The 21,171-nt window shown below is 34.2% G+C and overlaps 2 protein-coding genes across 3 annotated transcripts; both read left to right on the top strand.

Annotated features, from left to right (window-relative positions):
• The first annotated feature begins 550 nt into the window (after positions 1-550).
• LOC103941170 (replication protein A 70 kDa DNA-binding subunit) lies at positions 551-18,726 on the top strand. Its single transcript, XM_048583341.1, has 12 exons — positions 551-561; positions 7,357-7,433; positions 12,914-13,061; positions 13,715-13,988; positions 14,095-14,194; positions 14,287-14,411; positions 14,482-14,563; positions 14,647-14,779; positions 14,937-15,094; positions 15,847-16,296; positions 18,012-18,164; positions 18,255-18,726. Exons 3-12 carry the CDS (start codon positions 12,918-12,920, stop codon positions 18,280-18,282), a joined length of 1,647 nt encoding a protein of 548 aa, XP_048439298.1. The 5' UTR covers positions 551-561; positions 7,357-7,433; positions 12,914-12,917; the 3' UTR covers positions 18,283-18,726.
• Positions 18,727-19,104: 378 nt separating this feature from the next.
• On the top strand, positions 19,105-21,033 carry LOC125476968. 2 transcript variants are annotated; one of them, XM_048583681.1, is made up of 3 exons: positions 19,105-19,358; positions 20,475-20,565; positions 20,657-21,033. In XM_048583681.1, the coding sequence occupies exons 1-3, from the start codon at positions 19,120-19,122 to the stop codon at positions 20,831-20,833; spliced, it is 507 nt and encodes a 168-aa protein (XP_048439638.1). In that variant the 5' UTR covers positions 19,105-19,119; the 3' UTR covers positions 20,834-21,033. The 2 variants fall into 2 exon arrangements, with proteins under 2 accessions (XP_048439638.1, XP_048439639.1); XM_048583682.1 differs by having other exon boundaries at positions 20,475-20,550; positions 20,657-21,028.
• Positions 21,034-21,171: the final 138 nt, after the last annotated feature.

The raw sequence follows: 21,171 nt of genomic DNA, 5'->3' as shown, positions 1-21,171 counted from the left end.
AATGTGACAAGCCATTGGTGATGCAATCTGTCTAGGCAAAATAGCGATTGTCTTTTAAAGTTAAACATGGTCCACTTTCTGCAAAAAAAAATTTGGCAAAATGGTTAACCATCTGTTCACAAAAACTAATTAGTGACATCTTGATCAACCTGCACAGATTGCTATTTGGCCACTAAGCATTATGTTCGGGGTATAGGGTGCATTTTCTATGGTATGGGGTGTCCGAGAGAAATGGTTTCTGAATTAGGTCTGTTTGGATTTCAAGGATTACGTTTGGGATTTTGTTTGTAAGATTTGCAAAGAGATGGGGGTGTTTCAGTTTTTATGTTTAATATTCTGAGACTTGCCCTTTATTTGGTGAACTTTCACAGATTGAGTCCGTTATACGATCACAATTTAAGTTACTTTTATTGTAACTGTTTGTTTGCACTTCAAATTCTTAATCTCAGTCTCACTGCTTTTTGTAGTTTAGATCGCGCTCACATCATAGAATCATAATCTGCTCTTGCTGTTGCCTTTAATCAAGGGGTTCTGAGCCATTAGATTTCAATCAAGCCTTTGGTATGTCCTGAACTTCAATACATTGTTTCCCCATGCTTTCCATTTCAGACAGTGCGATTTTATAATTTTTAACATGACTGTTTGGTTATTTCAGCTTATATTATACGTTTGTTCTAAGCTTTGTTTCTCATTCTTCATTATCTTTGTAACCTCTGATACTCCAAAGGTCCGATAGTTCGTTTTTTTTCGTTTAAATTTTGTCTATGCAATTCTGTTATTGTGTGAAAGTCTCTGGGTCTATGTGATTCTTATCTAACCCAGTGTTTTTAATTGTTTATCAAATGTTCTTTGTAACCTCTGTTTCTCCATAGGTCCGATAGTTCTTTCTTTTTTTTTGGTTTAAATTTTGTCTATGCAATTCTGTTATTGTGTGAAAGTCTCTTGCTGTTTTTGCATAATGGTTTGAATCTGTCATGTTCTTTTCTGATGGTTTATAATTGTATATTTGCAAAGATGCATGGCTATTAGACCTTCAATTAGAGTTCAGCATGATTGCATTCTGATAAGACTGAAGCTATACAATTACTATTTGCTAATTATTACTTCTGTCATTTAATTGAGGTTCGTGTAGAAGATGACTCAGGCATGTTGTTAATATAGATTTACATTTCTTATTACTTTCATGCAGTATTTGATTATAAGTCATGAACAAGCCAATGTTTTTCAGACTTTACAGATGCCTATGTTCACATATGAATAATTTGGCTTATGGATATTAATGTTGTAAGCAAATATGGTAATATTTCTATGTATGGAATATCTATTTAAGGTCTCATTGGTTTAACATTATCAAAACTTTTGCATACGTCTAAAGTTTAACGAATGCTTATATATACATATATATATATATATATATGTACATATACATAAATATATATATATGTATGTATGCATATATACATATATACGTATGTATGCATATATACATATATACGTATGTATGTATATATACGTACGTATATATACATGTATATGCGTATATATGTATGTGTATGTATATTATATCTTTGGTAACCCAGAGTGCTCAACCACATAAGTTAGACCTCTTAGTTGCTTTCTTTTGCTCTAATCCTGTCAATTTTTTGGCTGACGTGTTCACTTAATTAAAGGTTTATATTTCCCACTAGGAAGTATCTGGGAAAAGAAAAGGGGAAGGAAACAAGAGCCGAAGTAAAGGCTGTTTTCTTTTCTTTTAAATTGTTTAACGTTTACGCTTTTTATTTCTCGAGTTCGTAATTTAGTTCATTTATACCGTGCTTTTGGCATGGTTAATTCTTTTAAGTGTAGGTTACCCTATAGACGTTACAAGTTAGGTCCTTAGTTGTTTGATAGAAAATTGCTTTGATTCATCGTTTCTTATCGAATAGTTTGATCGCTATGCTCTTATTTCAGATCGTAACTCATTTTGATTGTGAGTTTGTTCTGTAAATTTTTTTTTCCTCTGCTATTAATAGCTTACCAAATGTGGTAGCAGAGTGATTGCATTGGTAGCTTATGTATACAAGTGAATTCAGATGACACAATGAGTTTGATATTAAAAAAAATGTCTGTTGGTTCAGTTTTTGAATCTTTAAAAACTGTCGAATCAATTTGAATATGTAATTTCATGTTTATTGTTAGGTAAATTGCTGTTTTTTTCGCTGATAAAAAGTATAAAGTTTGGTTGTGTAAATTTGTATAGTTTTATACATTACGCTCGGTTGACAATTTGATAATGGCTGAAGTGCATTCTTTAATCAAATGTGTTTTCTTTCCTCAATCGTAAATGTCTTTTTGGTATTTTGCAGATCGAAACAAAGTGAAAGCTTTTGACTCTGAATTTTGCAACTGCTACCTTGCTACTTTGGTAAAGTCTCAACTTCTTCATAATATCAATTAATTTTGGCTGTAATTTTAGGGTATTGAGTTGAATGCATATGCTACATGGCATAGGTTTAACATGATTAGAACTTTAATATCATGATGTGTGATGCTAATTAAAAACAATATGAGTATCTGTACCAAGAAAGACATGAGCATCTAACAGATCTATTTTCTTTGCAATTTCAATTTGGGAATTGAATTTATTAATAAATTACGATCTTTTTTAAATTTAGAAAAGAGCATGTTAAAAGACCAATTTTCTTTACAAGAACTTGAATACAAAGTAGACCATCGGTGAAAACGAACCAACAACGATCATGGTAATTTAGTAATTTAGACATAACCAGCTTTGAGAGTCATACTCACTCATTGTCGGTTTTCCTTGCGAGCATATTTCCTACCCAAAGTTTCCCAAACTGTGTTGTCAAACTGCTGCATCATCATATCTTTCCAACTTCTAATAGTGTTTGGTCCCCATACTTTCCACAATTCGTTTTGGATCTTAATAGTAGCTACTATATTGCTTGGATTTGTCAATGATTTCAGTTTTTCGTTTTCTTTTCTTTTTGGAAAGCATGAGTATGAAGTTTGATCACTGAGTTTGACAAACAAATATATTGAACCTTTCAAATAGACTTTAAATTTATCCCATAGATTTTCTCCTTTTCTTTTTCTGATTGTTGCTGCCATGCTGAGAAATTTTTTTTTATTAATGGCTGTTCATTTATCTATGTAGTATTTCATACTTATTCTGATTTCCACCGGTTCTTTAAATGGTGTGGTTTTTCAATCAGTTAACAGTTTTTAAAAATTCAGAACATTATCAAGCATAAATGACTGGTCGTCAGTTAAACCCTTCTGAGATTTACCCTTTGTTTTCTTTAAAATTCTAATGGATGTTTATAGGCTGTTTAGTTGGGTGTTGGGGAGATTAGGCTGTTGAGTGCACTGTTTCGTACAATGTTAGAGTGAGGTTTCTGTCTTTAAGAAATGGAGAAACAATCTAATTTTTCTCATATAGTGGAAGGTATTAATTTAGACTAATCAATGTTATTTAAGATCCAATCTTTTTTTATCTTTTCTCAAATATTTCGCACTCCTGTCAAAATTATTTTTCCTTTGAATATCATATCAAGTGAGATAATGTAAAACATAATTCCTCATGCATGTTCTGTATTTTAATATATTCTGGACAGATGCTGGCCAAAATTTATTTGTTGTTCTAAAATCCATAATTTCCTTATTTGTATTATGTCTGCTCAACTTCGGTTTAGCCAAAATAGTATATTTATCAATATATACCTAAGAATATCTCTAAATATATGTATAAGCATCTGCATAGCTATATGTATATGTATGCATATATACATGTGTATATACATGTGTATGTATGCATCTGTGTGTGTATGTACATACCTCTATAGGTATGCATGCATAGATGTGTATATAACTATATATGCATCTGTTTTTTTACATCCATGCATATAATATGATCATTGAATCTGTTGTCAAGACATACTATATTAAGGATCTTGCAATCATGAATTTGGGTGAAATGACTATTAGTACTGATTCAAGTGTTTAATCTTTTTGATTGTGGAATGTTTAATATTTAAAACTATTTAGTCATTATTCTTAAGATATAAAGTGAATAATGAAGGCAAGCGAATTGAGGTGTTTCTAATTTGTATCAGTTCAGGCTCTAAAAAATTAGTGTTTGTTTTCGACAATTTTTGATATTTTCTATTAGTTTAGGCTGTACATGAAGTGTAATGTGCTATGGATGCTAGGTCGTGAACCATTATTGGCTCAATTTAGCCTATTCCTTCTAAAACCAAAGTTCTCAAGCTCTAACCCCTGTACTAATTCAAAACCGATTACGATACCTCATCCTTACTTTAGGCCTTTAAATTAATATGGTGACAGAAGATGCATTCCCATTATAATCAACTTTTCTTTCGTTAAATGTGAATTTGTCGTACATTAAGTCCATTGAACTGTCCCAGTTAGAGTCCGTTGCACTGTCACAAATTGAGTTACTTTTCCTGTATCCATTTGTTTGCGCTTCAAATTCTAACTCTCAATCTCATTGATTTGTTGTAGTTTAGATCAAGGTGTTATTGCAACGTTGTGATCTGCTCTTCTTGCTGCCTTTCATCTAGGGATCCGCACCTATTGCATCTGAATCAAGGCTTTGGTATGTCACCTAAACTAAGATACATTGTTTCCCCGTGCTTTCTGGTTGTGTTAATGCAGATTTATCATGTTTCAGTCGATTGTTTGGTTTTATCAGCTTATGTCATTCGTTTGCTACCTGCTTTGTTTTCATTCTTCGTTATCTCTGTGATCTTTTGATACTTCACAAGTTCATTGGTTTCTTTGTTTTTGTTGGTTTTAACTTAGTCTCAACCATTCTATTATTGTTCAAAGGTACATTGGTGTCATCTATGATTTTGCTTTAACCGAGTGTTCCTAATTCTTAATCGAATGTTGTTAGCCATTTTATATGTTTTTTTTTTTGTCAATTGCTTTCTTTCTTTGTCGCGTTTGGAATCTTCCAAACCACTCTTCAAACCTTAGTTACTTTGCTTGGTTGGTGTGCTTGGTGTGGTTGGTGTTTTCGTTAGGTTTTCCTAAGAGTCAACCCTCTCATCCGTGCCAAAGTACATTAATAAGTGCTGTTAATAACTACGCTCTCCGAACAAATCTAAGTTATTTCCAAAAAACTCACCGCTTCTATATTTAAATTTTTAAATTTTTTTACTGTGTTATTCTAAGACCTACAAGCTAAACAGATTTTTCTAAAAAACATAAGTATTGACACTATATTTAATTTGTGATTCAGGATAGACAAAATGGTCAAAGAGATTGATCGAAGCGAACAACAAATTCTAGGAGGAGTTTTGGTTAAAAATTTAAAGGAACTGATTGAGGCTCGAAACAATAACAAGATTCGAAGAAGGATACAGATATATAGAGAAACTCCCCCAGGACCCAGTACAAAGGAAGAAGTCAAAATAGAAAAAACAAGGATGGGTTTGCGTGTTTATGGTAAGGGTGCAAACCGAAACAAATTGGTCGTCCACACTATCCATTCGCCTGAAAATCGTAGTAATTCGCCGAAAGAACAACTTCCGTTGAATGAAGAAGTTTAACATATTTTTTGGCGGGTTTTCGGTGGGATCTACAAGTTTGGTTGTTGCTACAAAATTGGAATTTTGTTGCTCTTTCTTGCCTCCACCGTAACATCCTTCTAGGTTTTCAATGTATAGAGACTTAACGGGTGTTAGATAAGATAAACGCCATGTAAACCTCTTTTGTTTGGTCATAACATCAATAATGTAAACAATTAACCCTTTTACCGTTCAAGGATGAAGTGTTGGCGTGCTAGGAATATGTTTCTCTGCTTATATATTTTTTCCATTTCTCTTTTTCTTGATACGATCATTTGACTCATGCTTCTTTGTTGGTTATACACTAATAAAACAGTTCTTCTATTAATGTTTTGATATTATTCGTTTGTTTTTAAATTGCAAATTTAGTTGTTTTTATGAAGATTCTATTCTCATTTTTAACTTTGAAAATTTTGGTTGGTCCTTCAACAATTTTTAATTGGTTACTCCAACACATATGTTTTATGCTGTGTTAGTTCATTCTTTGCAGCCATATCTGAATTCTTGAAAACTATGGTAATTAATGTGGTTTTTCGGGTGGTTTTTCAAATGGGGAAAAAGGGGTGAGCGACGAATTTATATTATTATTCTCGGTTGGTATGTAACTATTTGAATATGGAAGGCATCATATTATGCAAACAATGCAACAATTGTAAATAGAAAAGGTCCTTGCGGTGTGCAAAGGGTGGGTTTAGAGATGGTGAGGTTTGCCTAGGTGGCAAGATTAATGCTCATGGTTTCGTAGTTGTGTTGATAACTGTGAAAACAGCCGACATTGGTCACCTCACTGTTCCTCTACAATGATTTTAATGTTTGGATCTTTAATGACTTCTCAACTTAATGGTTTTTAACTACTTCAAAGTGATTCATACAGTTGGATACGATTTTATTAGAGGGTGTCAATTTAAAAGTATGGATTAGGGGTTTACATTTTTAGGGTCTTCAGCTATGGATACAAAGTTGTTCATCACGTTAGACAGGAATTTCAAGTTGAATTATGACCGTGATAAAATGTTTCTTATGTTTACTTACCTTGGAGTGATTTCAATCCATTTTTTCCACCATCATAGATTTTTCATGATTCTTTTCAATTTTTATTTCTTATAAATAAAGTTGTTCCAGTCAACTTATCGACGTGTTGACATGTTTAAGTGGTGGTGCTTAAACTCAAAACATCCTGGAGTATTGTTGACATGTTTAAGTGGTAGTGCTTAAACTCCAAACATCCTAGAGTATATCTATCATTAATAATTTGTATCAAGCTCACCGTTTAATAAGAGTCCAACCTACAAACTTTGTGAAACGGAACAATGGAATCGCATCATAGATTTCTACGTTTCCCTAAACATATTTAATGAAAAAGTTTTCCAACGTTTACAGGATCTAACATATACTGAATGCAAGCTTTAATCTTCGAACTCTCAAATGATGCATATCCTTTAGCATCCATCACAAATGTTTCTACATATGTTGTTGATTAACTACGTGAGGTGCAACTCCGTCTTCGACTGTTAAAATATATTTATTGTTGGAAATTAAGGGCTTACACTCTTAAATATACACTTTTCATCTTGCACTATCTATCGGTCTAAAGTGAGTCAAACCTAAATAATTTGTTTGTTTCTATCAAATTTATAAATGCATGTCTTATATTAATGTCGTTGAGCCGTGCATTAGTTTTTATAGTTCGATGTTTGTTCTGTCTTTGGCTTCTCTTTGATTATATATGTGTTTATATTTTGTCTTCCTATTTCTCTAGGTTTTGTTTTTATCGTTGGAGTCCTGCACTGTTCTTTCGTGGCATTCATTCACAGCTACGCTTTCGTCTCTACAACGGTTAGATTTTTGTCCCTTTAAAGAGCCTTTAACTTTTTATTTTTTATTGTTACTCTTTTCTCGGTTTACATGTTCAATCGTCTATGCATGCTTTTTTGGATCATAGTAACGTCGTTATTCAATATTTATGCTGCTTTCCTTTATCACCATTTTTTTGCAATCATCATTCACTTTAATCATTAATTTTCCACTCTGCACTGACAAACCACACTATTTAAGGAAGCAATTACAAATCAATTGTCTCTATTCTTCATTCTAATCTAAAAAGATTAGGATTATGTTTTTACTATTATGTTAACAAAGTGTTTGCGATACTGATAACCTCTTGCTTGAATGGGTTTTGGTTCACCGCTCATTTCATATGGTTAAGATAGTTGTTTCATCATCACATTCCTTCTGTTAGAAAGTAAACCATTGCTTTGTGGTTTTTTCCGTTTATGTAGATTTATGTCTAGAAGAATAGGGCTATCTAGGAATGCCGCTAGAACTGAGCGTGCTGATTCGCCTACATCTATTGCGGTTGTTAATCTTGATGATATCGTATTACAAGATGTTCCCATCAGTTATGACGACGAATACAACAATACTTCAACCTCTTTACTATTTTTAAACAAAGGAAACAACCCTCCCCAAACATTTACATCAAGTTTTGAACAACATACTCCTGTTCGAGGTCTTCTTACCTCACATTCAGCAGCTGGAACAAGTTCTCATCAAATTTCTGTACCCCTTTTTCTTGCTGACCATGCCACTATGCGCCGGTTGTTAGCCAAAGATGCTCCAACTATTCATTCTGTTAAAAACCCGCTCATCACTGGGCAGGCCACCTATTAGAAAAAAAGAAAGAGTATGCACTCTTTCAATATAACTTTGTTTACATTTTGCTGCTGATTTCAAAATTTGGCTTATCTTCGTTAATTAACTTCTATCAATTGGTTTGATGTATGCTTCTATTATTCATTGTTTTTATAGGGATTGATCCAGAATATGTTGATTTTGGATTAAGAAATTGCCAATGTCAATATTGCAGTGCTCTATTTTGGTCTGCAGAGCAGACAAAGAACCATCCTGAGCGTACTTCTTCTATTTCTACCCCGCAGTTTACTGCGTGTTGCATGAGTCAAAAAGTTCAATTCCCACGTGCTAAACCCACACCCATTTTTTTGGATGAATTGTTAAACCCCACAAATTCTCAAAGCTTTTTACAGTTTAAAAGAAATATTAGATCGTATAATTCAATGATGGCATTAACTTCAATGGGGGCCAAAGTTGATCCATCGATCAACAAAGGTCGAGGTCCATATGTTTTTAAAATTAATGGTCAAGTGCATCATTTGATGGGTTCTTTGTTGCCTCCAGAAGGCGACAATCCTAAATTTGCACAGCTCTACATTTATGACACTCAAAATGAAGTCAGTAATCGTATCGGTTGTTTGAACAGATCAGAAGCATCTGAAAAACTCGATCAAACGGTTGTTAGTGGCCTCATTAAAATGCTAGACGAGTGTAATGAGGTTGTTCAACTTTTTAGGCAAGCCAGGGATAGAATTGATGAAAGGTCCACAAGTAATTTACGTCTACGTTTGTACGGTGCACAGAGTAACCATGATGTACAATACAATTTGCCAACATGTGACGAGATAGGTGGCTTAATAGTTGGGGACATTGGCCAATTTCACACCGAAAGAGATATTGTTGTGGAGCATAGGACAGATGGCCTCCAAAGAATCACAAAGTTACATCCTAAATACATGGCTCTACAATATCCTCTTCTTTTCCCATACGGTCAAGATGGGTACCGGAAAGGTCTTCCTTGGAATCCAAATTTTAGGGGCAAAAAACCAAAGACTGGGGGGGTATCAATGAGAGCATTTTTGGGTTATCAAATTCAAGATAGACCAGGACATAGTGACACCCTGTTGAAAGGCGGCAGATTGTTTCAACAATACTTAGTTGATGCATATGCCACACTTGAAGAAGATAGGTTAGATTTCATTAGGGCAAATCAAGATTCTTTTAGAACAGAAGGTCTTAAAGGAATTCATGAAGCGCTCAAAGCAGGAAATGCAACCAGTTCTTCTGTTGGCAAAAGGGTCATTCTCCCAACTTCATTTACTGGCAGTGTTAGATATATGATAAATAATTATCAAGATGCCATGGCTATATGTCGCCACCTTGGAAATCCTGATTTATTTATCACTTTCACATGCAATGCTAAATGGCCTGAAATTATTGAAGATCTGCGTGATAAACCTGGTTGTAAAGCTGAAGACAGGCCAGATTTAATTTCCAGAATTTTTAAAGCAAAACTTGACCATTTGATTAAATACCTCAAATCAGGAAAACCTTTTGGCGATGTCGAATCTGGTTAGTTCTTTATTGTTGACCAATTTTTTCCTTTTATTTGTTTCTATTTTATCACTGCAAGTCCTAAGAGTCTATGGTTTTGATACTCCTGCATATTTTTTTTTTTTTAAACAGTGATTTACACGGTTGAGTTCCAAAAAAGAGGTCTTCCTCATTGTCATATCTTGCTATGGGTCAATCAACATTATAAATGTCATTCTCCTTACGATGTTGATTCTATCATTTCGGCTGAGCTTCCTGATGAAGAACGTGACAAAGCTGGGTATGATGCAGTTTCGCAATACATGATCCACGGCCCATGTGGTGTTGCGAATCAATTTTCACCTTGCATGAAAGAAAACAAATGTTCAAAAAAATTTCCTAAATCTTTCACAAGTGAAACCACTTTTTCCACAGAGGGTTTCGTTGCATATAAGCGTCGAGATATACAAAATCTGTTTGTTCTAAAAAACGGAATCAAGCTAGATAATACATTTGTTGTCCCTTACAACCGTGAGCTATTGTTGAAGTATCAAGCACATATAAACGTTGAATCATGTTGTCAATCAACACTCATTAAGTATCTTTTTAAGTACATAACTAAAGGTGTTGATCGAACTAGAGCTGTTTTTGAGGATGACGAGTTTGATGAGGTTGTGGCTTACCTAAACTGTAGATACTTATGCCCATACGAAGCAGTGTGGAGATTGTTACAATTTCACATTCATTTTAGAGAACCATCGGTTGAGAGGTTGTCTGTACACCTTCCATCTGACCAAAATGTTGTTTTTAGAGAGACTGCTGATCTAAACCATGTTGTTAACCACCCAAATCTTGAAAGCACTATGTTAACACAGTGGTTTCAAACCAATGTCCAAGACCCTGATGCACGTACGTTAGCTTACGTTGAGTTTCCTACCAAGTATGTTTGGAAAAATGATGAAAAACAGTGGACCCGTAGAAAAAGAGGTAGATCTCTAGGAAGGGTTGCGTATATTCACCCTGCTGCGGGTGAATTATACTATTTGAGGTTGCTATTAAATTACCAAAAAGGCAGGTTTAGTTTTAATGATTTAAGGACCGTCAAAGGCATTCTTGAACCCACATTCCAAGCTGCATGCACCTCACTTGGATTATTAGGGGATGATAAGGAATGGAATAGTGCTATGTTAGAAGCGGTTGTCACTGCGTCATCCTTTCAATTAAGGCAATTGTTTGTCACATTGGTTCTCTTTTGTAATGTTGCTAATCCATCAACTCTATTTGAAACACATTGGAAAACGATGTGTGATGACATTTCGAAAAACATGATGAATGCTTTTGGCCTACAAGATGTCTCTAAGTACCAAGATCAACTTAGAAACTCACTTTTGTACGAGTTAGAGAAATTGTTTGCTGCTTCGAATAGCTCTTTGTCAAAGCATCACCTACCACAACCAAACAAGTTGATGATGGATAGAATTACAAATAGGAGTTTGAGGGAAGAGTTAGATTACAATGTTGACTCACTAAAACATGAGCACTCAAACCTATTCAGGCTGTTAAATAAAGAGCAAAAATATGTTTATGACAGTGTCATACAAACAATTCACAACAACAGATCTGGCCTGTTTTTTGTACATGGTCATGGTGGAACAGGCAAAACTTTTTTGTGGACCACCATCATGGCTAGAATTAGATCCCAAAATCAAATTGTTTTAGCAGTGGCTTCATCTGGAATTGCCTCCCTCTTACTTCCTGGTGGAAGAACGGCTCACTCTAGATTTAAAATTCCTATCAACATCACAGATTGCTCGGTTTGTGAAATTAAAAAAGGGACTCATCTTGCAAAACTAATCACTGAAGCTGCTCTCATTATTTGGGATGAAGCCCCTATGAATCACAAACGATGTTTTGAAACCCTAGATAGGTCCCTTCGTGATGTTCTTAAGGGGTCAAAACCAGGTTTTGACCATTTGCCATTTGGAGGTAAGCCGATTCTTTTTGGAGGTGACTTCAGACAAATTCTTCCTGTTGTTCCAAACGGAAGTGTTGCTGACATTGTCGAAGCTTCATTGACGAGTTCATACCTTTGGCCATATTTAACAAAATTTTGTTTGAAGCAAAACATGAGGCTTTCGAAACCAAGTTTGGACGAAAGAGAAAAACAAGAACTCGCTCATTTTGCAAAGTGGATATTAGACATTGGCAACGATACTGCTACCAACTCTTTACCTTCAACTAATGAAGAAAGCTCTTGGGTTCAAATTCCAGAACAATTCCTTATCCGTTTTGATGAAGATCCTATCAAAGCTATGGTTTCAGCTGTGTATACGAATTTCAAAACTAATTTCCGAGATGTGCCATATTTGAAAGAAAGAGCTATTGTCACACCACGAAATGATACAACAACTGAAATAAACGCTTTTATGTTGGGTATGGTGCCCGGCAAAAATCGTACCTATCTCAGTTTTGATTCAGTCACTTCTTCAACAGAAAATTTAGAAAATTTAGATGTGCTTTATCCAAATGAATTTCTAAACCAACTTGATTTACCTGGTTTACCGCACCACAAGTTAGATTTGAAAGTTGGCACCCCAGTGATGTTGCTTAGAAATTTAAACCAAAGCAGTGGATTGTGTAATGGAACACGATTGGTTGTGATGCAATTGAACGACAGAATTATACAAGCAACAATCATAACGGGAAGCAACATTGGTGAAAAAGTTTATATCCCCAGGATAATTACTGAATCATCTCAGCATAAATATCCCTTTACTCTACAAAGGCGACAATTCCCCCTTAAACTTTGTTATGCGATGACAATCAACAAAAGCCAAGGACAATCCTTAAAAATTGTTGGCCTATATCTATCGCAAACTGTTTTTTCACATGGACAACTATATGTTGCGCTATCCAGAGTCACCTCAAAAAAGGGTCTCAAAATCGTTATTGCTCACAATAGCGACATGCCTTACGGTTATACAAAAAACATAGTTTATAAAGATGTTTTAAAACATTTACAAGAAGGTATAACTTTGTATTATTATTTTGTCCATTTGTTTATTTTTGTAAACATGACTTCACTACTTATTTGTTAAATCACGTTATTCAATTTTGAATTTAATTTGTTCCTAAATTGTTTATATATCTAGATTAATGGAGGAGCAAGCAATTCGTTTTCTGACGCCATACCAGCCAGCAAACAAACTCCACATCAGGGTATGCAGAATATGGGTCACGAAAAGCATTGGAGACAATCCTCAACCTATAAGTCTTGATTGCGTCTTCGTTGATAAGGATGTAAGATTTTTACACCTTCTTACTTATCGTTGAATGCTAGCATTTTTACGTATCCAAATGTGCATGCCATGTTCTCAATACAACAAACTTTGTAATCAAACATAGACTAAATTCCACGAAGAAACTGATTTATACACTTTGCTACCCAATTATGCATCGCTTACATAATTACCATTTGTCTAATTAATTGTTTCACTAGATATGATCTTGGGCTTAACATTAAATTTATACTGGGTTAAAAAGTTCATGCAGATAAACAACAAATGAAAAACCTATTTTCTCCATATGATGGCATGGCTTTCAATAAATTTTGTTCAAAAAAAACAAAAAAAAATTCACAGTGCACCATGCACACTTTTCCTATCTTTGGATTTCACTACAAATATTATATTTTGTTCTTTTCCTTAATTTTTCTTCGTTGTTTTTTAACCTATACAAATCAAACTAAATGTCATTTTGCAAGGTTGCTTCAACTACTACCGATTTGATTCTTTGAATAATCTCCACTGTTATCTTGCATATGATCTTAAATGCTATCTAAGTAGTCACAACTAGACTATATTGCATGTTTACGTGATTCTTAAACTATATGCATTAAATGTTATCCCACTCATTTAGTATTATGTCTAATCTTAAAATTCTCCTTCTAAAAGAGAGATGCGGTTCACGGAACCATCAACGGTCGAGACATCCAATTTTTTTTGGACCGTCTAAGTGTCGGCAATGCATATGAAATCAACAAATTTCGTGTCATTCACAACAAGAGATCAAGCAAGGTTGTCCCTCATGCAGCTATCATTGAATTGAATAGGAAAACCACAATCGTTCCTATTCACAAAACAAGTCAAGAACTCCCAATGCACTGGTTCAATTTAATTGAGCTTAATCAACTTCATCAGAGAATCGACAACGATGTTGAGCTTACAGGTAACAAATTTAGTTTCAAGTGCCGCTCAAACATCTAAGTTGATCATTTATATGTTTTTGTTGCCTTCAGTGTCCACTCATTCCTCCCATTAAATATTATATGTAGATGTGTTTGGTTGCCTAACGGCTGTGCAGCCAACTGAAGAAATCACTATCCAGAACACAAGAGTTGCAAAGAAGAGAAATCTAAACTTGCAAAACATTAGGTAATTTCTATTTATGTTAAACTCTAAATATTATGTATATGCCACCCTATTTATGACATATACCAAACCATCATCTTTTGTATTACTTACAGAGACGAAACAGTGAGAATAACCTTATGGGGAGAGGCTGCAACAGGTTTTGAGAGCAGTGGAATACAAGAACTTTTGCCACCCGTATTTTGTGCTTTCACAAGCCTGAAAGTAAAACAATACCAAGGTTATACCCTGCCATACATTATCTAACTACTTAAAGTTTCAGTTTGTTAATTGTTATCTCATATTTACAGGAAAACCTGTTCTCGGAAGCACAGGATCAACCGTTTGTGTTTTCAATCCAGAGATTCCACAACTCTCTGAATACAAACACAAGTAAATCAACAACCCTTCTTTAATAACTTTTTCGTTTATATTTCTTCGATTAATTTTTCTCACCCTAAACATGCACAAAACAGGTTTAAGCATAGCAGATCACCTCTTCAAATCCTGCCCACCTCAGCTGAGATGTATACGGGCCGTGCAGTCAGTGCTACTACTGAGTCAAAAACAATTGACGAATTGCTTTTACTTGATCCTGCCTTGCACAAGGTTAGTTTGTCATCACCAAACTATTCACTGAAATCACCTCTTTTTACTAATAGATTTTCGTGCTGCATCTAACTTGACCATCTCTTGCTTTGCTTCTCTATCTGTTTATACTCCATGTTTGCAAAGTTAATTTCAAAACCTCATGTTTCCATAACAGAATGCAAGTTTCGTATGCCAAGCAACTATTGTTGAATTCGATTTGACTAAGGGCTGGTGGTACAAATCATGCCCGTCTTGCCATAAAGTTGTCAAGAAAAACTCTGAATCGTTTGAGTGCAATGAACATGGGTTCATAAACAGATTACCCGAACCATGGTAATATACTTTTACCCCTATTTTACATATGATGCTTATAATACGTTGCTGAATCCTTTTTTATTATCTTGCGATTATGACAAATAAGTCGTCTCCCCAAGGATTACATAATACATAAATGATCCTTCATCCATACAAAGGATGCCCCTATGGTGTGCATCACAGGCCTTGCTATAAAAAATTCATTCAACAATCATTTCGAAAATTCTTCTTTGGTTATCACTTTCTGCTTAACAGCTGTGATTCTAAATAGGACCATTGTCAAATATCCTTTTAAATTTGTTCCAATTAAGAATTGTAGCCTACAACAATCTATTTTCTATGTCATTGGGTTGCACTCATCCTTATTTTATGTGTTTTAGTCGTGCTTATTCATATTTACACATGTTCATTAGTTTGGAACTAAACTTCCAGTGCACAACTTTTGAACATCATATTAATTGTTAAACTATGTTTTACACACTTTGGGAACCATCATTTCCATTTGTGCTTCTACTTTATAGAGCCAGCAGCTAAAATCAACTTATAATGTTGTTCCATGATTGATTAACTCAAAACTTTCAAACATACACTTCTCATTCTGCACAATATGTTGATGTGAGGTAAATTAATTCTAAATAATTTGTCTTTCTATCCATTTTATACATGCATACCCTACATTACAGTGGTTCTATTGCATTTGGTACATTACCCACAAGATTGCTATTACCAGTATTGTTTTCCTAACAACCAAATATCCTCATCTTACCTAGGTTCAAAATAGATCTTATTGTGGAAGATAGCACAAATCAGCACAACTTCCTCATGATAGGAAGACATGCCGAAAAAATACTTCGTGTTTCTTGCCACACTCTGGTGATAGAAGATGGACATGAGGATCCTTTCATACTTCCACCAACTCTAAAAAATTTGGTCGGCACAACAAAACAATTTCAGCTCTCTTTTGGAAATCAAAACACTGACTTTGGAAAGACAGACTTCATAGTTCATGGACTACTCCAAGATCAACCGCTTTCGAGCCCAACAATTGCCTTAGTCATACCAAAAACACCTACTCCCTCCGTAGGAACACATATTATGACTCAAGCGACCCCCAGCCCAGTGATGCCTTCTCACCGACCAAATCAACAACCCCAGTTAGTTGCACCCACAAAGACTTCAAAAAGAGCATTGTTTCCTAATGAAGCGGACAAATCTGACAGGTAAAGTTTTCTCTTGCTTTAAAATCTCATGTGTAAATCTTCCAAACCATGCTTCTCTTAGGTATACTACAATTTTAGACTTATAGTGTTTACAATTTGATACCCCATTGACCATGGGATTCCATTTAACTCTTTTTTTTTTATTGGTTTGTTATGTTTTAAGAGCATATATGTATATATGCTTTTGATGAAGTTCTCAATTCAAGAGCATATATGTGTGTGTATATATATATATATATATATATATATATATATTTGAATTTTTACTATTTAAATTGTGTTGAGCTTGCGTCTGACTTAGTGCTGGTGTTTGTGAGTTTCTAAATTTCTTCCAATAGCTTACTTTTAGTTGCTTTTGATTATATATTTCTCTTCAGAACAATTCTTCCACTTGCATTCTTACTAGCTATACTATTGCAAAACAAGCCAACATATTTGAGCTCTGTTTTTTCTTACTATAGGTTTCATAATGAACATCTACTTCTTCTTTGCTTTTTCAACACTTGATTCGATTGCACATGATTTTTTGTTGTTTTTGTACCTGTATCAATAATTTTAACACTGGAAGGCCGTGCTGCATTCACTGCATCAATAATTCTAACACAGAAGAAATCAACCTAATTTCCATGTTTCTTTACTTCTTGCCGCAAGGACAAACAAATATATTGAACCTTTCAAATAGACTTTAAATTTATCCCATACATTTTCTCCTTTTCTTTTTCTGATTGTTGCTGCCATGCTGAGAAAAAAAATTATATAAATGCCTGTTCATTTATCTATGCAGTATTTCATACTTATTCTGAACTCCACCGATTCTTTAAATGGTGTGGTTTTTCAATCAGTTAACAGTTTTTAAAAATTCAAACATTATAGTTCTAAGCGTAATCATTTGATTAGTCTGCCTTTTAGCATAATTCCCGAACACCAAAGATCTAACCATGTACAAGACCCAACTATATAGTTTATTTCTATTTCCACCTGGTAGGCTTTCATTTCAGTAAAGCCTTTCATTCATTTCAGATAGGTGAAGCAGCACTCATTTGCTTTTATATATTAATTTTGCAGTGTTTTCAATTGTTTTTTTTTTTGGGCTTTTTTCCCATCTCAGATGTGTCTCTATATACATGCACTAATGATTGCAACGTGTTACAACGGTGTATTAACTTTGGTGTATTCTTACTGATGTGTCCAATTTTGTTTTCACTAACTATTATAAACATTAGGGAAATTTAAAGCCAAATATCAAATTTTAAGAATTTTAACTTGCAGCCATTTTTGTTGGTTTCTGTAAAGATTCTAATGGTTTTCTGTTATAAATTTGTCTCTATTAGATTATTGTTTTTCAATTTAAATTTTACTCTTTTCCAACTCTGGGTGCTTCACTGAATAAATGATACAGATTCTTCTTGAAGTCAATTCGTTGTTTGTTTTCCTTTAGAGGATTGTTGTGCTATCTTGATCAACCTGCACTGATTGTTATCTGGCCACTGAGCATTATGTTTGGGGTGTAGGGTGCATTTTCTATGGTATGGGGTGTCTGAGAGAAACGGTTTCTGAATTAGGTCTGTTTGGATTTCAAGGATTACGTTTGGGATTTTGTTTGTAAGATTTGCAGAGAGATGGGGGTGTTTCAGTTTTTATGTTTACTTTCACTGGTCCCATTCTCCCTTCCTTAGATGTTCTCTAACCTTATAAATGTGTACCTTCATTGACAGCAAAAAACCTCGCAGCGACCAAGCAGACACAACCAATTCTGCTAGAATTGCTAAAGAATTCCACAATCTGGTTGTCCCCAAAATTGAACCAGCAGACAAAGTGCCGATAGCCACACTCAAAACAAAATCTCAAACCAAAAAAACCAAAGATAGGTAAATTACAATTTGTTTTTCCAGCATACACCTACATAACAAACATCATGGTAGCATTTGTTAAACTATGATTTATATTCTTTGTTATAGTGCGGAAGATGTCCACTCTCAGAAATAGTTAACACCGCAATCTCCGTGATCGACTGCAGCAAGGCTTTCTACATCTTTTTGCCTTTCAACATTTTAGCTTAAGGACTTGACTGCTTCAACAACAACGAAACACTCTTTTTGTTTTTTGGTAACTACTGAAATAGATAACCAACCTACAAGACATATTTTGCCATCTTAAATGTAATGGCAAAATATGTGTGGACAACATGTTACTCCTGTTTCTTAAGGAAACAAACATCTTGCATAGTTTTTACTTTGCGCGTTTGTGCTTCAAAACTATGATGCTAGAATAAGAACAAAACAGTTTTTATATGTTTTGTCAACTGCTCAAACATGTGCCTAACTTAAATGACATCTATTTTGCCACCTTTACTACAAGGCCAACATTTGTGTAAACTACATGTTACTTCTGCTTATTAAGGAACCAAAACGTTCAGTTTCGTTCTGTTAATTGATCAATGTCTTTTCACATCAGTTAAGTTGAATGTATATAAAAACAAAACTACATATCTTATCAACCCCATTCACTCATCTATCCCTCTCTTCATTCTTCATAGTGTTAAATTTATTCCAATAAAACATATCTTCATCATACAGCTCAACATCATGTATTCAAGTCCCGCGGCATCGCGCGGGCACATTTTCTAGTATAACCGAAAACAGAAGTTTCAATCTTTTTCTGTCAACATAACTAGTTAAAGGAAATCGATTTGTCTCTATGTTAGGTGGTCTTAGAAATAGTGGCTTAAGAGGTATAAGATTTGTCTCTGTATTTCTCTCCACATCAAATCATTCTTTATATTTAAGATCCATTAAGTGTGGAATTATATCTTTTGAGGTGAAAATGTGGATGCCAATTAAGGTAGCTTATGCATACGAGATTCGTTCAACAAGGAAACATGACCGAAAGCAGAAATTGCCGTCTTTTTCTTTAAACACAGGTAATGAAAGCAGAAAGAGTTTCGGTAAGGCACTTGCCCACCATGAAGGCAAACTCAAGGATAACATGGACAAGGTGTTGAGATGGAGAGAAACTCTTACAAAAGCAGCAAATTTGTCTGGCTGGTCATTCCTGGCCAACGGGTATTTTTCTGACCTCTATGTACTAATAAGCTTCAATTCATCAGCATAATATGAAGGTTTTTTTAGCCAAGATGATTTTTTTGAGATGAGCATAACTCTTTACTTTGTTCTTTAAGATTTAAAATCGATAGAATTGATTTTTGAGATTGTCCATCATCAATCATTTTGGTTATTCCATGAAAAAAATCTCTGTTAAATTGAATGTATTTTTGTCAAATCAATCACTCCACTTGAATTGGTGGTTTCTCCAATTTAGCTGAGATTTCTCACAGAATGACAAAGTGATTAACAATGGACTCTCTCAAGAATCACTTTTATCGATTTTAAATTTCAATGACCAAAATGAAAAATTCTAACAATTTCAGCAACTATTTTAGTTAAAAAGACTAACATAAATATATAATATTTGAGAACTGCTAAGGAAACCCTTTCAAAGTGGAACGCTCTTCATGAGCTCTCTCACACCTCATAGTTTAATGTTAGTTCCATTGCCAACATTATAAAATATTTTGGCAAAAAATAAGGTGGCAAAAAGTTAGAGTATCACTTTTGAGAAATTATCCTTAGCATTTTTCATAATATTTTGATATTATTCCCTCACAATATTATAGGAAAACTTGTTTAAGTTATTCATTATTAGTATGTGAAGCAAACACATATTGGAGAGTATAATCTCACATCGGTCATATGATAAAATAATATACAACAAATATATGAGAGTTTGCACTCCTAATAAAGTAAAATCTAATACCGACTAGTAGGAAATTTTGTACCAAAAAGAATGGAACACAAATGCCCCCCCCCCCCTTCTCTCCAAACAAAAAAGTTCAAAACCAGCCGAAACGAATGCATAAAATAGTGCAGAGGCAATTTTGTCATAAAAAGAATATTTTTTTTGGTTTTTTTATGATTAGTATCTTATTATTACGTGAAATATCCAGGGATTTCTTCTAACATGATCTAATATAATAGTATTCATTTAGTCCAAATGTTTGACTTTCTTTTTCTTAAGTAGAGTTGTTTGTCTGCACTTGAAATATTGATTACATGGAACATCCATGGATTTCTTCTGGTTTAATTATAATAATGTTCTTTTTTGTGCTTTTAAACTTGTAGGCCTGAATATAAATTTATTCAAAAAATTGTTGAAGATATTTCGGTCCAAGTTTTAGATAGTACCCATTTGAATGTGGTAAGTCCTTCAAAGGTGCTGCTTCCGCCCTCGCTTTCTTAGCTGGAAAATTTGTAGGATTCGCTTTCTTATGTATGCTGTGTTACTGATTGGTTTGGCGATGCAGGCACAAGATTTCAGGCAGCCGGAAACTCCGATAAGCAGGAAGTGTTTGCAGAAGAAGTTTGAAATAGTTTGCAAATTCTTAGGCGTTTTGTATTGCATCATCTTCGTAGTATTTTGGGTCCGTCTCGCCGCACGCCTGGGTTTTTTTAGCGTTTTTTTTGGAAACTCGCTTGATTAGCGTTTGAAATTAAGAAATGACATCCAGGTGCTTGCCTAAATCGACTAGGCATCTGTTTAGCTCATCCAGATATGCCTAGGTCAGGTTCACCTAGATAGAAAATAGATAATTTTCATTTTGCATTTTATTTTATTTTTTTAATGAATTGTAACAGACTTGCTGCATACTTAAAATTAACACACATTATATCCTTGTTTCCTATGTTTTCATTATATTCCAATACTTCATCATATATATGTCATTCTATTTTGTAGTTTATGATGAAATAATATATATTTTAAGTATAAGCAAACATTTATTTACACGAAATATAATAGATTTACTTAAATCCGTCTAGT

This window comes from the organism of the source record quoted next, unplaced genomic scaffold (genome assembly GCF_019419815.1).
Source record: "Pyrus x bretschneideri cultivar Hongxiangsu unplaced genomic scaffold, Pyrus_bretschneideri_v1 Contig2, whole genome shotgun sequence".
Taxonomy (NCBI): domain Eukaryota; kingdom Viridiplantae; phylum Streptophyta; class Magnoliopsida; order Rosales; family Rosaceae; genus Pyrus; species Pyrus x bretschneideri.
This window is presented reverse-complemented; position numbering and strand designations above follow the sequence as displayed.